Source organism: Mustela nivalis (genome assembly GCF_964662115.1).
Source record: "Mustela nivalis genome assembly, chromosome: 3".
NCBI lineage: Eukaryota > Metazoa > Chordata > Mammalia > Carnivora > Mustelidae > Mustela > Mustela nivalis.
This window is the reverse complement of record NC_139022.1, coordinates 51,649,103-51,665,639: the sequence shown is the minus strand read 5'-3', so window position 1 is coordinate 51,665,639 and position 16,537 is coordinate 51,649,103. Positions and strand designations below refer to the sequence as shown.

Below are 16,537 nucleotides of genomic sequence, written 5' to 3'. Positions count from 1 at the left end.
CCAGTTCCCAAGTCTGCCTTGGCCCTTGTCTTTTGCTAAACACTTCAGGTCTCCCCTGTACATGTGCGGGGTTTCACAGTTAACAAGGGATATGCGGAGAGCTTATCCCTTTGTAGTTTTCTCACTTCCAAGGTCTGACCCATCCCAATTGGCACCAAAACCTAAGACTTGCAAATATGTGGGTTTTCACTATTATATTTCCTATCAAGTTCATCACTTCAAGTTGACACATACAGGTTTTTACATGTTGCCACAAGTTGACTTAGCCTCTGGCAACAAGGCTGTTAGTTTCCCAAACTCTGGTTCTTGCCAAAGGAATTGGGGAATGCAAGAATGCTGTAGACATCAATGTTCTTATAAGCACTAGCAATTTTCCTAAGAATAAATGCTTCTCAATTTTTTTCTGCCTTCAATCAATCTCCAAAGCCCAAATAGTTGTAGGCAATTTTGCCCAGTTTTACTTTATTTTTATGGAAAAGATTTGCCACTCTTCCTGCAGCTATAGCTGCATGTCCCTCTTTTGTAGTTATTTTTATGCTCATTCTCCTCATTTTATAAGATGAAAAAATAAAGATTCAGTCAGGGAAAGTAAACCATTTGTTTAAAGTTAAAGAACTTTAACTTTACTGGTTTTAAGGGGTTAATCCACCCCTTATGTAGAATATGGTCACGGAACCAAGAAGCACCTTGTTTAAAATATATGACTTTGGATTGTACTTTCTTTGAACATTAGTTTGCTCTTTTGTGAAAGTGAGAAGATTGTTATAATCCACAGATAACTGACTAAATCTAGGTGGATCTCCATGAGTTTTAGTTATCCAGCTGAAAGGAAATCTTGTAAGTGTGTGAAGGGTAGATAAAACTGTTCAGAAAAGATGGATTAAAAATAAAAAGGCAAAATATTAAACTGATATTCCAATGCATATATAATAGATCTTTGTTTGTGGTAGGCAATCTGCACAATGTTTATTTATACTTATATAATCCTCTCCCTGAGTGTGAACTGGATTTAATGACTGATCACTTCTAATAAACAGAGTATGACAAAACTGCTAGGATGTTACTTCTGAGATTACGTTAAAAAAAAAAAAAACTGTGGCTTCCATTTTTGGGTGTTCTTGGATCTGTTGCTCTGGGAGGAGTGAGCTGCCACGCTGCTGTTAGCCCTATGGAGAAGCCACAGGGCATGGCAAGTAACTTAATTAAGGATGTTAGCCAACAGCAATGAGGACCTGACGCCTGCCAACAATTTCACGAGTAAGTCTGGACAGGAATTCCTCAACCCCAGTTGAATAGCTCCAGTCAACACCTTGAATACAGCCACATAAGAAACCCAGGATCAAATGGGACTCATCTAAATCTCAAAGGGATTATTACCCCACAGAAAATATAAAATAATGGGGCACCTGGGTGGCTCAGTGGGTTAAAGCCTCTCCCTTTGGCTCAGGTCATGATCCCAGGATCCTGGGATTGAGCCCTGCATTGGGCTCTCTGCTCAGCAGGGAGCCTCCTTCCCCTCTCTCTCTCCGCCTGCCTCTCTGCCTGCTTGTCATCTCTGTCTGTCAAATAAATAAATAAAATCTTTAAAAAAAAAAAAAAAGAAAGAAAGAAAGAAAATATAAAATAATAAAATCTGTGGTTTTAAACTGCCAAGTGCTTGGCATAATTTGTTACATAAAAATAGATATCTAACACAATATTTAAATATCCCTGTATTTCTTTCTGTCATTAAAATGCCCTCTCTCCCAAATCTCCCAAATCTTAACTCCTGAGAAAATAACTACTTCTCCTCCAAACTATCTTCTTAACTCATCTAACCAACATTTGTCCACATATACCCAGTTTTCTGTAAGAGACACTATGACTTGAGATGCGTTCACTAGCTTTAAGACTATATAGTCAAGGGATGCCTGGGTGGCTCAGTGGGTTAAGCCGCTGCCTTTGGCTCAGGTCATGATCCCAGGGTCCTGGGATCGAGTCCTCATTGGGCTCCTTGCTCAGCAGGGAGCCTGCCTCTCTCTCCCCACCTCTGCCTGCCTCTCTGCCTGCTTGTGTGCTTTTTCTCTCTCTCTTTCTGACAAATAAACAAAATCTTTAAAAAAAAAAATTATATAGTCAAAGGCATTTCTGAATTTTCTTTGGATAATTTGAGATTCAAGAGAACGTGTACTTCAAAATTGAAGAAAGAGAATGTTGGTCTGTCAAGGACTGACCTGTAACAACATTTTTATTGAATAAAGAAAACTATAAAGGTGAAAAAGGAGCCTAAAGAACATTGGGATGTCACTTGTATCAACCCAGGAAACTGCTTACTTTAACACAGGTGTGTTAGCAATAGTTTGAACATGACAGAAATTCAAACTAAGTAGGTGTAGGCATTCTAAGTATGTAGAAGATCCAGGGAGCTATCATTTTGTACCTTGTTGCTCTGCCATCATTGCCTTCAGCTACTAAGTGGAAGATGGCTTACTCTTATAATCCGGGTGGTCTAGCCCTAAAAAAAGGAAGAAGAAGCAAAGGGCAAGCAGCTGCTTTTATGGTAGGACTAAGAAGTTGTACACATTACTTCCACTCATATTCAATTACCTAACATTTAGTCACAGAGCTACACCTATCTACAAGAAAGGCTGAAAAACAGACTTTAATTAGGTGACCACATGCCAAGTTAGAACATGGTAATTTCCGTTACTAAAAAGAATATGAGGGGAATGGACACTGGGAAACAGCAGTGACTTCTAATCAGGACCTCAGTTGAAAACAAACTTAATATTCTTGATCTTTAGTGCCAGATCTGGAAAACACAACTAAAATATGAATTACCAGAAAATGTACAAATCATATCACAGATATAATCTGAAATAATCACTTCCAGCAACATCCAAATATTCCTGAGCCTTGAAAGATTCTATTTTTGACCAGGGCATCAGTATAAAATTTCAGAAGATAATTCAAACCGAAAAAGCTTCCACAAAACGCATTGTTGTCTAACACTTAGTCAAACCTATCCCACAGAACCTTATAGTATTTGAAAATCAAAAAAGCCAATACCTATATTTGGCCATCTAATTTTGAATAAGGAGATTTTATCTGTTATCAAGTATTATTAAAAAAGTTTATGAGGGACGCCTGGGTGGCTCAGTTGGTTAAGCAGCTGCCTTCGGCTCAGGTCATGATCCCGGCATCCTGGGATCAAGTCCCACATCGGGCTCCTTGCTCGGCAGGGAGCCTGCTTCTCCCTCTGCCTCTGCCTGCCATTCTGTCTGCCTGTGTTCGCTCTCTCCCCTCCCCCTCCCTGATAAATAAATAAAATCTTAAAAAAAAAAAAAAGTTTATGAATAAGCAGATGGCATGCAAGTTATAGAAATAATACTTGAAAAGAACCAAACCTGTGTAGCTATTTTATATTGATTCCTGTTGTGTCAGGGACTATGCTGGGTGTCATGAGAGACACAGAGGTATTCAAGATAAAACACAATATTCTTGGGGCGCCTGGGTAGCTCAGTTGGTTAAGCATCTGCCTTCAGCTCAGGTCATGATCCTGGGGTCCGAGATCAAGCCCTGTGTCAGGCTCCCTCCTGAGCAGGGAGCCTGTTTCTCCCTCTCCCTCTCTCTGTCAAATAAATAAAATCTCAAAAGAAAAAACCCCATAATATTCCTGACTACTTATTGTATGATACCATTTATATGAAATTCCTAGAAAAGGCAAAACTATATAGGCAGAAGGCAAATCAGTAGTTGCCTGGAGATAGGGGTGTGAGCAGAAATTGCAAAGACTTTTGCAGAGTAAGACTGCAAGGAGGCACAAGGAAACTATTTGAGGAGTTCTAAAACTGGATTATAATGATGGTTGTACAGCCCTGACACTTGTTAGAACTCAAACTGTAGGGGTGCCTTAGGTGGCTCATTGGTTAAGCATCTGCCTTCAACTCAAGTCATGATCCCAGCTTCCTGGGATTAAGCCCCTTGTTGGGCTCCCCACTCAACAGAGAGTCTGCTTCTCTCTCTGACCCTCCCCCTGCTCATGCGCGCTCTCTCTCTCTCAAATAAATAAAATCTTTAAAAGAAAAAAAACTCAAATTGTACACTTAAAATGAGCAAATTAAATATCAATATAGCTGTTTTTCTCCCAAAACGTCCACAAAGCTCTGTATTTCTATCATTCTATCATTTTTCTTCCCAGAATCTTTGAATTCCTATTTGAGACAACATAAGTGCACATATGCAAACATCACCTGTTATAATAAATAACTAAGCAGATAATATGCTTAAGATTCAAATAGATTTCCTCTTCACAATCATCTCAGATTTAACTATTTCAACCAAGTTCTACTTTTCTGCCCTTTTTCAACTTTTTTCTATGTATATCATCCCTTGCTTCTTAAATACTCTACTTATATTACCTGCCAAAATCTTGAAAGTAACATGTACTAAACAGTCTCTTGAATAAAGTACTGTTCAGAAAAACCTAAAGTACTGTTCAGAAAAGCGCAAAACCTACTTCTGGTACTTTTCTAACCACATACCCACAGGGAAGTCACATAGAACTATTTCCTAATCTATAATTTAAAATAATTTCTTGCAATTTATTCATTATAATTTAAGGCACAGCGAACTTATAAAATCCAAACTATTACTACAGAGTGCTACTCTAGAGTCAGATACTACGAAATTTACAGAAAAATAAGATTTATGCCAGAGCCAGTCACAGAATTCAAAACACAAAACTTTTTTTTTTTAAGTATTTTAGGAGGAGATACTAAGAAAGGATGTGTCCTTCTGACATATACCCATTATTCTTTGAGCAATTCCTTATGCTCTAGGACAAAATATTCTAGGTTCATCTTGTACTTTCCTGGTACCAGTTCTGTAATCAGCCATTTCTCCAACAACACTGATTCATTTTAGGAGAAAATGGTTTTTAGAGGCTAAGATCTGGATCCTAAGTGCATACACTGTTATTGGGCATTGCTTCTGTAAGGCCCTCTCAAGTGGACAGGACTAGGAAATATATATATATATATATATGCATGTAACCAATCACCCATCACTATTCTAGCTTCTTCCTCCACATAGATGCTCTTAGCACACCACTTTGGCTCCAAACTTGAGCAAGACTCTTGACAAACAAAAATTATATTCAGCCAAAATTAAGCAACTTTTTAGGAAATTATTATGCTAATATTAAATGTTTTCATATATGCCTTCACTTATTATTTTGTTATTATTTAACATTTATACAACCTGGTATTCCATAGCTGGCGGCGGGGGGGGGGGGGGGGGGGCAGGATTATCCCCTTGACAGCTACATTACAAGGCACCAAAACGTACAGAACTCTCAAGATAAGAAACAAATCTCACCTTTTGTGGTCTAAGTTAATCAAGATTACTTGGCATTCTTCAACAAAGAAAAATCTTGAAACTGACTTCCTAACAACATTCCATTTCAGAGCTTACTAAACTCATCCCTAGAATTGCAGAGATATACCTTCTAGAGGTTATCTGGTACTAGAGTAGTAAGTTAAGCATTCATGAAATGCTACAATAACTTCGTTCCTCTTACCCACTAGTAGTTACATTCAAGGCTTTAAAAAGCAGTATTACTTTTTTCTTTGACTCCCATTTCCACTGCTTTCATCCTTATTTTCATATCCTTACAAAAAAAAAAAAAAAGTCAAGTATATAAGCCTTCCCCCAAAGCACATTTCTCTTATAAAATTCTTTCTTGATCACTAGAACAAGCTGCTAACAATAAAGCTGTAAAAAATCAAGACTTAATACCTACCAACATATTATTAGGGGTGCACGCATGATGCAGCAGTTTTCTAATTGTGGTGACAGATTCTAGATCTCTCACCTGGTTTTCTTTGGGGGGAAAAAAAAACCAGGTCGGCTGACAGAGAGCAAGATTCCTAAACAAATGCACACAAAGTCTCTAAATATTAAATACAGATCTTAAAATACCAGTTACTCAAATAGTAACACTGAAAGAAAAGTATTCCACTGCTATCATTTAGTAAAACTGTTGCATAGTGGCTCCACAATTTAAAATTCTAATTGTGATATCACAAGGCAGGATTGTTTTAAGTTATAAATGTAACAGGTGTCAAAGACTGAAGCTACCTCAGTTCATCCAAACCAAGGCATCAACCAGTAAAAGATCAACTGTAACAGGCTAAAGTCCTTAAGAAAATGCTATTCCCACAGATGACCTTTGAAGAGCCATTCCCTACTTCTCAGATTTCTTATATTTAAAGACCACAATTCAACGCTACAGACCCAATTATAAAATTAGCCTGTGACTCATAATAGCTTAGAAGTTGTCTGGTGTAAGCTCCTCCCTGCCAACCCCAATTCAGGAATCTCTTTCATAAAATCTCTAAGAGAAGATTACTGAGACCCTCTTTCATAATATATTGAAAAGCTCGCTAGGCCTGCAAACACGGAGAGGGATTCCAGTCCAGGGACCGACTTCCAATATCTAAAATATCTTGGAAGTCTTCAGGCTTGTTTTTTCACGCGAAAGAAGTGGGGAGTAACCAGATCTCAAATGTCTCTTCAGATTCTGAAGATAAAGCTCACTATTTCAAGAAACAATTCATTGTTTTTACACAGTTCGTACTGGTAGAAAGGATTTTCTAAATTTCTAAATGTACACATTCTTCAACCCTAAAATTCCACCTTCTTGAAATTTACCCAAAAAAAAAAAAAAAAACCTGACTATATATGCACAGAAAACATCTGTTAACATTGTTGATTGTAGCAGTAAGTTGGAACCATTCAATAATAGAAAACTACAGTAGGGTATAACATTGTGGAATACCATGCAGCAGTTAAAAAAGAATGAAGAAAGGAAGAAAGGGGTGCCCGGCTGGCTAAGTCCATAGCTGCTGATTTCAGGTTCGTAAGTTCAAGCCCCAGGCTGGGCGTAAAGATTACTTAAATAAATAAACTTTTTTCTTTTTTTTTAATTTTTCAGAGAGAGAGAGAGTGCAAGCACACAAGCAAGGGGAGCAGCAGGCAAAGGGAGAACAGACTCCCCGCTGAGCAAGGAGCCTGATGTGGGACTCGATCCCAGGGCCCTGGTATCATGACTTTAGTCAAAGGCAGATGCTTAACCAACTGAGCCAACAGGCACCCGTAAATAAACATTTTACCAAAAAAAGAAAGAAAGAAAGAAAGAAAGAAAGAAAGAAAGAAAGAAAGAAAGAAAAAGAAACTATATACATACACTACTTTCTAATAAGGAAAAACTTCCAAACCATACTATCAACAAAACAAAAAAATTCGAAACGTACATTTTGATGCCATTTATGAAAAAAAGCTATGAAGGTTTACACAGGTCTTACTATAAAGACAGAAATGTTCTGGATCTGCACAGTCCAGTACGGTACCAGCCAGTCACACATGACTACTAATCCCTGAAATGTGGCTACTGTGACTGAGACACTGAATTTTAAATTTGATTTAATTTTAACTACTTTAAGCTACTGTACAGAGCAGCTCTGAAAGAACAATCTAAACTGGTAACAGTGGTTAGTTACCACCAGAGGGGAAACTAGATGAGAAATTAGGGGTGACTCTAGACAAACTTTTGTCCTACCTGCATTATTTTAATGTTTTAAGACAAGTTACATAAAAAGAAAAATTTAAAAGAAAATCTTTTGATATTGAACCAAAAATGTGCCCTATGAACTGCCATCCATAAAAAAGAATTTAGGTAGGGTTTTGTTTTTTTTGTTTGTTTGGGGTTTTTGTTTTTTGTTGGTTTTGGGTTTTTTTGGGGTTTTTTTGTTTTGGTTTTTTGTTTTTGTTTGTTTGGGGGAGTTGTTTTGTTTTCTTTTGTTTTGCTTTTTGCCTGAAAAAAAAATTTACCTGGAACAAGTTGGTAGTTTTCATTAAAAACAACCCTTAAATCACATGTCCTTACATTTCTCTTTCAAACTCTCCTTCCTCCACATCCCACCCCCCCCCTTTTTACAACTACAGTAACTTCTGGTACAAAAAATAACAGCAATACCGTCATAAAGGCTACTGATCCATAAGTAGGGACGAAGGGCATGCTCTCTAAGAATTTTTCCAATAGAGGTGATAGATTTGTATCTCTGTATGCAACAGTTCTTCTTGTACTATAACATTGTCATAGGGCACCTGGGTGGCTCAGTCAGTTAAGTGTCTGCCTTCAGCTCTGGTCATGATCTCAGGGTCTGGGGATTGAGTCTGGCTCTCTGCTCAGTGAGGAGACAGTTTCTCCCTCTTCCTCTGCCCCTCCCCCTACTTGTCCCCTCTCTCAAATAAATAAAATCTTTAAAAAATAAATTAAAAAATGAAAACATCATCATCGCTCCCAGAGTCTTCTCTTCTGCAAGAAAAACACCTCCAGTTCTAACCAAAAATTGAGCCAGACCCTTTAACCATCACATGGCTTTTACTGTGGCTCACAAAACAACTCAGGTCCGGATATTAACATTTCTTAGAGGCTTTTCTTAGTGGCATGGCATATTCACCTAGAGTATCAGCCCAGACTTCCTAAACACCTAGCCATTCATTTGTTCATGAATATTTACTCAAACCTACTAAAATACCGGCCACTGCCCTTAGCGGAGTGGATAGAACAATGAAAAAAATCTATGTTGACAGCGCCTCTTCCACCAAAAGCCCTATTCCTAAAAGTTGGAATGCACTGGTAAACACTGAAAAACCTCAATTCAATTCATTCCAATAGCCTAACTCACTTCATGCTGAATACATCTATGACTATAAGACACACACAGAGAATCTTTACTCAAGTTTCTAATACAAGGAAATCTACCTAACATGTGTAAATACTCCAGCACAGAGCCCCTGAGTGGCTCAGTCATTAAGCATCTGCCTGGGGCTCAGGTCATGATCCCAGGGTCCTGGGATGGATCCATGCACTGGACTCCCTGCTCCAGAGGAAGCCTGCTTTTCCATCTCCCACTCCCCGTGCTTGGGTTCCCTCTGTCGCTGTCCTCTGTCAAATAAAAAAATGAAATCTTAAAAAAAAAATGAAACCCCCCCACCTTTAAAATAAATTAATAAACACTCCAGCACAAGAGGGCAAATCCAATGAGTAAAATCCTCAAATGTCCTTCAAACCGTGTTGAACAGTGCACAGAGAAATCTGAAAAAACATTTTTAGCAGATAATCTATTCTAGCGAAACTTATTCTAAACAAATTTTCTTTATTATGGGATCATGTACCCTTTTTAGGGGGGGCATTAAAATGTTCTCTGCCTCCTGAAATGATGAGTTGGGTGGAAAGCAGAAAGTACCTACCTTTTGTTTTGGTTTTTAAACAGTCTTACCTGCCAAATAACAAGACAGCAATCAAACTTCTATACCAAATATCTGATGATATTTGTCATTTGCTGATTTTAAAAACTCAAGAAAATTACTCCTACCTAAAATGCATACCCTGAACACAGAGTAGGCAATTACTCCTCCAGAAAGCACACCTCCATAAGAGTTAAATCATGACATTTTGACTCAAGGAAAAGTTATGCTTTCCCATTCTTTTGCTATATTATTTACAAGAACATCGGTATCACAGTAAAAAAAAGGATCTAAACACACACGCAAAAACTCTAATCAAAAAAGTGTATTTGCAAGAGTAACAATTGTAACTGATGATAGTTACATCAGTAACAGTAAAAGTAGCCAAATTCTTATCTAGGTTATTTTTACCTGGTATTAAATATCTCCCATACTAAAAAAGAAGGTTTATATTTATGAAGTTGGCCGAGGGGGTGGGGGTGGGCAATGAGGAAAAAATAACTTGCTAGTGATAACAACACTAACTTTGTCACTTAATTAAATTTCTCACTAGCATTAAGAAAACTGCAAATTTTACTTAGTTGAAAGTGAGACAAAGCTCCCATAGGACAACCACGTCTTCTCCACTCAGCCATATTCCCAACCAAAAAATACTTTTGTCTCTACCTTCTGACAAACTGCATGGTTCTATATAAGGAATAAAATGTAGGAAGGCAACAAAACGTAACATAAACCAAAGGACTTTCAAGCCCAGCAGACGTAACTTCCCCAGACTGGCCCTTTGTGTGTGTGACCTTGGACAAGTCATTCAACTCTTTAAGCCTCACTAGATTCTAAACTCCAGAGAGCAAAGACCACTTCTGCCTTAGTTATTACTGTAGGCACACAGCGTTGAAATATCTATGTCTTCTTGTATAAAGTGGTGTTGTTAATACCTGTTTCACAGCGTTAAGTGGGTGATTAAGATATTATGTACGCAAAGCTCAGGCACAGTGCATGATCCTGGCAAATGTTCAAGTAAAGATCACAGTTAATGACATTAACTAGCAGCTATCAAATCGGTCAGTACTGTCGGAAGACCTTCAAATACTAACATACAACATCTTTAGTAGTAAATGTATATTGCTCAACTGATTAAAATATTTTCGCGGAAAATCTACAAAGAGTTACTAAACCAGTGGGAATCTAGTAACAGATGAGTCCTGAATTGTGGTAACCCAAGCTATTAAAAGACACTAACCAAACTCCCAAGTTTTTCTACTTCAAAAAACAGGCCATAAGCATCTTCCCCACTAGCTTCTCCCCTTCGGACTTCTCTGGCTCTCAGGGAACCCCCTCCTCCGCGCTTAGGGGGAGGAGAGAGAAAACCTCCGAGGCGGGGGCCGGGGTTGGGGGAAAGCACGCATCCCTGCGCCACTCGCCCAGACCCACCTTGAGCAGGATGGATGGCGGCAGCTGGTTGATGTCTGGGGTTTCAGGGGGTGGATCCCTGTGACAGTCGCAGGGGTTTTCGGGGGGCTCCTGACAGTCCGCGTCGCCGCATTCATGCTGCTGCTGGGCGGGCGAGGGGGCGGTGCCCCCCGCTCGGGCCGCGTCCCCGCCGGCCTCTGTGGGGGCACCTTCGGAAGTGGGAGAGGAGGGCGGGGGGCAGAGCGGCTGCGGCGGCTGCTCGGAGCCCTGGCAGCAGCCGGCGTCGGGGGGCCGCGGCGGCGAGGCGCCTCCCCCCGCAGGCCCTCCGCCGCCGCCGCCGCCGCCGCATCCCCCACCGCCGCAGCGGGGCTGCTTACACGGGGTGCAGGCGGGAACCCCGGCCCCCTTCCGCTTACACACCATTTCTGGGGGCGTAGGGGGCTCGGCCGGCGGCGGCGGCCCCCGGAAGAGTTGCACGGCAGCGGGCGGCCCCAGGAAGCGCACGGGCCCCACGCTGGCCAAGAAGAGGCTCCGGCCCTGCTGCTCCCAGGCGGCGGCCGCGGCCAGCCCCAGCTCTTTGCAGCAGGAGGCAGGCGACGAGGCCGAGGCGGCGGCAGCTGCGGCGGCGGCGGCCGAGGATAGCAGGAAGCGGCGGGCGGCGGCAGCACAGTCCTCGGCAGCCAGGGCCGCGTAGCGCCGCGCCAGGTGCTGCGAGGAGGCGGCCGCGGCGTAGGCCCCGTCCCGCGGCGGCGGCGAGAGCGGCGGCTCCTCCTCTGGGCCGGCGGGGGCGGGCGCGCCGGGGCTGTGCACGATGAAGCAGAGCATGCAGGGCCCGCGGAAGAAGCAGTCCCGGCTCCCGGGCGCCGCCGGCTGGGGGGGCGCCTTGGCCGGGGTCCGGCGGGGCAGCCTGAGGAGAGGGCGGCGGCGGCGGCACCAGCTGCAACAGCGAGGCCTCTTCTGGCTCGGGCGGTTACGCGGCTCCTTCGAGAGAAGGTGGCCCATATAGAAGGCCCCGAGGAGGGGGACCGGGACGGGGAAGTAGGGAGGCCGGAGAGGCGAGCTCCGGCAGCGGGACAGGCCTCTCGCTGGCTCGGCCTCGGGCCCGCGGCGGGGTCGCCCGCCCGGCGCACACACACGCACACACGGGCACACACGCGACGGTGGGGGGTGGGCGTCAGCTGCGGGCCGCCCGGGAGCCCGACGGGGGCTACATGCTTTGCCCCGGGAAGCCGGGAGAACGATGGGCGCGAGCTTTGGGGACGCGACGGAGAGAGCGAGCCCGCCGGCTAGGCAACCAGTCCAAGCCTGACCCGCCGACTCAGTCAGTGCGGCGGCGGGGGGGGAACGCGGGGTCCCGCTCGGACCATTTTAACTGCGGCTCCGCCGGCGGCGCGCGCGCCCGCGACACAGCTCGGAGCCGCAGGAGCGCGCGGCCCGCTCGGGGAGGGGGCGGAGCTCGCTGCGGCGACGCGCTGGGGGCGGGGGCGCGGGCGCCCGGCTGCTCACCGGGGACGGCCGCTAGGCAGGGACTGCTGGGAAGAAGCGGGCCAGCGAGCGCGCGGGGCTCGCGGGGAGAGGCGCACGCCCCTCCCTCCCTCGCCCAAGGTTTCGCGGAGGCCGCTGAGCCCACGCCTCTTTTCTGGGACGGGAGGAGACGCTTCCGAGCCAGCTGTGTGACATCCGTTTGCACAGCCGCGCTGACGTCTGTAGGTGTAAGTTCAAGAACTGCCATTGGCCGGGAGCCGCTGCGCTCTTCCCCTCACCCCCACCCCCAGTCTCGGAGACCGAATCCACGGAGGAGCCGGAAAGGGTTCCGCCGGAAGGCCGCTTTGGGTCCCCGGTGCTGCCTCTCCGGTGCAGCACCAGATGTGTGTGGCCTTTGGGTGGGGTGACCCTGCGTTCTCACGTGAGGAGCTAATGAGTGGTGCCGCATCGTTGTGTATTCCACGTGTTTTTATACTTGTTGCTTGCGGCCGACTGCTGACTCTATAACTTTATTCCAAAGTGAAGCATATATCAAGTCACCTATGCACGCCGAAAAGATAAAACGGTTTCTCAACCGACTGAGTCATCCAGCAACCAGGCTGCAAGATGACTATCATCTGCACTCTCGGAGTCCCATCTCTCCATCCATCCTACACCTGAAAAATGACTGCGCACTGCCTACTGTATGATAAACAGTTCTAGGCGGACTTTGGTGACCCAGATGAGAAAGAGGAAATAGGCTTTGCAGACGACCCTGTATAAGACTTGACCATCGTGAGACCAAAGAAACAGGGCAATGATTAGAGCGGTACCTGGTATTGCGAGACAAATGGAAAGAGGCTTATTAGATGATGGGAATGTATCAGAATAAAAGAGGAGGTAAGGAGAGGAAAGGGGATGACACAACAAGACCCCTGAGATGGTGGAATGGCAGAGTGTCTTAGGAGGATACCGGCTCACTGAGCAGGAGGGATAAGGGAAAGATAAAGAATGGACACAGATATGAAAGTGGAAAAGTTCCTTTTACCGGGTCTCTATTTTACTTTAAGTGGAGCTTGGTTACCTGCTAGAGTGGAAGGAAAGTGGCAGTATTTTTAAAAGCTGCTAAGAATAACTTGAGAGAAATGAGGAAGCAGTATGTCAAGATTCAAGGTCCTTCAGCTTAGAGATGGTTGTTTGAGGCTGTCTGACTTTTCCCACCCCTGTGGCCAGCCTCCCCCTCCCTGCCTTTGCCCAAACATACCATCAAACCTTTGCTAATAATGGCCTGTTTGTCAAGAATGACTTTTATTGGGACACCTGGGTGGCTTAGTTGGTTAAGCAGCTGCCTTTGGCTCAGGTCACGATCCCAGGGCCCTGGGTTCAAGTCCTACATCGGGCTCCTTGCTCACAGGGAGCCTGCTTCTCTCTCTGCCTCTGCCTGCCACTCTGCCTGCTTGTGCTCTCTCTCTCTGAGAAATAAATAAAATCTTTAGGGGGAAAAAAAAAAAAAGAATGACTTTTATTTTAGACCTGCCCACATTCAGGGATCTCTGTTTCTAAGCTTAATCATAGCGCAGTGGAATTCCAAGAAACCTAGAGGCAAAGATGTGTCAAAGGGCTTTACATATTTGTTACTATCAAATGCACTGCCCAAACTACATTTCTACAAATATTATGCACATAGTTCTGGTCCCTCTAGGACTGTGTAGGAATCCTCTAGGGCTGCAGAGCTCTAATACTGAAGTGAAGAGGTTGGTAGAGACAGGAGTTGCCTGAGGCCTTTGCCATCTCTACCAAGCTGCACTTTGAGCAGATGTAGAGGGTGTTCTAAATCTTAGTGCTTCATGTCAAAATTGTGGACGCATTTGTTTCATATTAGTTAAATATACACTAATACCTAGGATTTCCACTTACAGATATTTACTGGAGAAATAGAAAAGAATGTATTTACAAAAAGACTTGCACATAAATACTCATAGTAACTTTATTCACAATTACCAAAACCTATAAACAGCCTAGATGTCCATCAATAAATAAGCTGGTACACTGATTTGATAGAATATTACTCAGCAATTAAAAAGAAAGAAAAGTTTAAAACATGGATAAATGTCAAAAACTTAGGCTGTATCAGACTCTGGAGTTGGGGCCCTAGAATCTCTACCTGATTTTAACAAGCTCCCCATGTGATTACTACACAGCTGGGCACCCCTCAGACCTATCAGAATTATACATATAATCTAACTCTAACTTCTTGCTTTCAGAATATGAAGTATGTAACAGACTTTTGAAATGGTTTTTGAGGGGCGCCTGGGTGGCTCAGTGGGTTAAGCCGCTGCCTTCGGCTCAGGTCATGATCTCGGGGTCCTGGGATCGAGTCCCGCATCGGGCTCTCTGCTCAGCAGGGAGCCTGCTTCCTTCTCTCTCTCTCTCTGCCTGCCTCTCAGTGTACTTGTGATTTCTCTCTGTCAAATAAATAAATAAAATCTTAAAAAAAAAAAAAAAAAAAAAAGATTTAAAAAAAAAAAAAAGAAAGAAATGGTTTTTGAAATTTATAGCACTAGTTCTCCCAATCCAGAGCTGTTCAGTCATAAACAGGTGGCTGTTTTTGAGCACAGCATGTAGCAGAGAATCTTGTGTATTTTAGTAATGATTAAGCTACTGCTGTAGTCACCAGAGCTATGATGAGTTTTAGAACGAATTACCCTAAGTAATAACCCTGATAAATATTCTAAATATTCAGGAAACCAAGTTATGAGTAAGAGTTATAAGTAGCAATTTAGAGACAATTATAGTGCTTGATGTTTTTGTTTTTTTTTTTTTAGTTGGAAAAAGAAAAGCAGCTCCTGAACAACGAGAAGCTGGCCTGGAACTATTAGCTGGGCCTTGGTATTAACGGGCATTCTCAGCTAGGTCTGAGTGCTCTTTTGAACATCAACAATCTCACAAAACATCAACATCAGTCCTGGCTACTCTGTAACCATAAGAGACTAGCCAAAAATAAGACCCTTCTGTAATCATGTCTGAACAAAGCAAATACAAGAACATTCCCCATACCACAAGAATGACCAAGCTTTCAGGCTAGTATACAAGACTTCTGTTTTTTAACCATTATAACTTAGCCTTGCTCTGTTTTTCCTACCTTCTAGAAAAGTTATTAAAATAATCATAGAATTACCTGCTTCCTGACAGCATCCAATTCAGAGCAAAGCCTTGAACTTTCCTAGAATCACCTAGCACAAGTAAGTATATTCTATGTCAGCAAAGAAGAAAGAAGAGGCTTTTCTTTAAACTGGTTTCAACATTTTAAATGTATATACTGGCTTTCAGTGTAAAAGTCCGATCCTTTAATAAGTACCTTTTTTTACTGAGACTCTCCACAGTTCCTCTTGGTGTGCTGTGTCCTTGTGACAAGCCAATAAACCCAACTTGGTTTGACTGTGGATGCATTCCTGCTGGCCTTTTGGCTGAAGGTCATTAATATTTGTTATAATCAAAGGTCACCACCCTACCTAAAATTACTCCTTCCTGATGTATATACCCTGAACTTACATAGCTATATGCCATTTTTATCCTGTTAAAACTGAATTATTCCCTCCTTTATTCTTTCCTCTTATCCTTTTTCTATTTTCTTTATAACTCATTATCACATGTTTCTTTTGACTTTTGTAAACTCCGGGAAGACAGTGTAAATAGACAGTATAAAAGATGAACTAGAGAAGGAAAAGGCTCTTAGCAGGAAGACTAGTTAAGATTGTTCAAAGGGTCAATGGAGAGAACATAAAAGCATGATAAGGCAATTATCCTAAGGAGAATGAAGTAGGGGTAGGACTCAGGATTATTTCTTATGCAGAGTTTTCAGGAATTCATAATATATGAATGAGGTAGAGAAGAGGGGATGATGGGTAGGGAGGAAATGAAGAACACCGAAATAATGGTTTATTCAAATGTTTTTTTTTTTTTCCAATGTGTAGCTAGTTGTGGTGAAATAGTGGGTCTACAATATAAAATATTTTCATATTTCAATAAAATTCAAACTTAGGGTTGACTTGTGTTATGACATAGATTTACACTGAAAGCCAGTATATACATTTAAAATGTTGAAACCAGTTTAAAGAAAAGCCTCTTCTTTCTTCTTTGCTGACATAGAATATACTTACTTTGAAATTCACATTTGTCTTTAAGAAGACACTTAAGTAGAAAAGGTTTTAATGCTTCCACTTGGGTAATGATGGTTGTTATAAACCGCTAAAACATCCTATAGCACCGGTGAAATAAGTAGAACACAAATAACAAGCCACTGATCCCATTGATTGTGGTAGGTGCAACAGATGGCCTAGAAGAACACTCTAGGAGCAGAAGACAATGC

At 42.7% G+C, this 16,537-nt stretch overlaps 2 protein-coding genes across 3 annotated transcripts in view; one reads left to right on the top strand and one right to left on the bottom strand.

Moving 5' to 3' along the window:
- Nucleotides 1–12,129, bottom strand: part of FBXL17 (F-box and leucine rich repeat protein 17) — a 503,519-nt gene extending 491,390 nt beyond the window's left edge. For both annotated transcript variants that reach the window (XM_082723749.1, XM_082723750.1), the window contains exon 1: nucleotides 10,726–12,129. In XM_082723749.1, coding sequence (XP_082579875.1) covers nucleotides 10,726–11,706 — 981 coding nt within the window. In that variant the 5' untranslated portion in view covers nucleotides 11,707–12,129. The remainder of the gene's footprint in view (nucleotides 1–10,725) is intronic.
- On the top strand, nucleotides 11,869–16,289 carry LOC309861162 (uncharacterized protein). The gene is made up of 3 exons (XM_082723756.1): nucleotides 11,869–13,068; nucleotides 14,994–15,410; nucleotides 15,507–16,289. Exon 1 carries the CDS (start codon nucleotides 11,916–11,918, stop codon nucleotides 12,594–12,596), a length of 681 nt encoding a protein of 226 aa, XP_082579882.1. The 5' UTR covers nucleotides 11,869–11,915; the 3' UTR covers nucleotides 12,597–13,068; nucleotides 14,994–15,410; nucleotides 15,507–16,289.
- Nucleotides 16,290–16,537: the final 248 nt, after the last annotated feature.

Bases quoted from the DNA above. Each gene is read 5' to 3' on its own strand.
- LOC309861162 (XM_082723756.1), top strand. From the start codon at position 11,916: ATGCTTTGCCCCGGGAAGCCGGGAGAACGATGGGCGCGAGCTTTGGGG.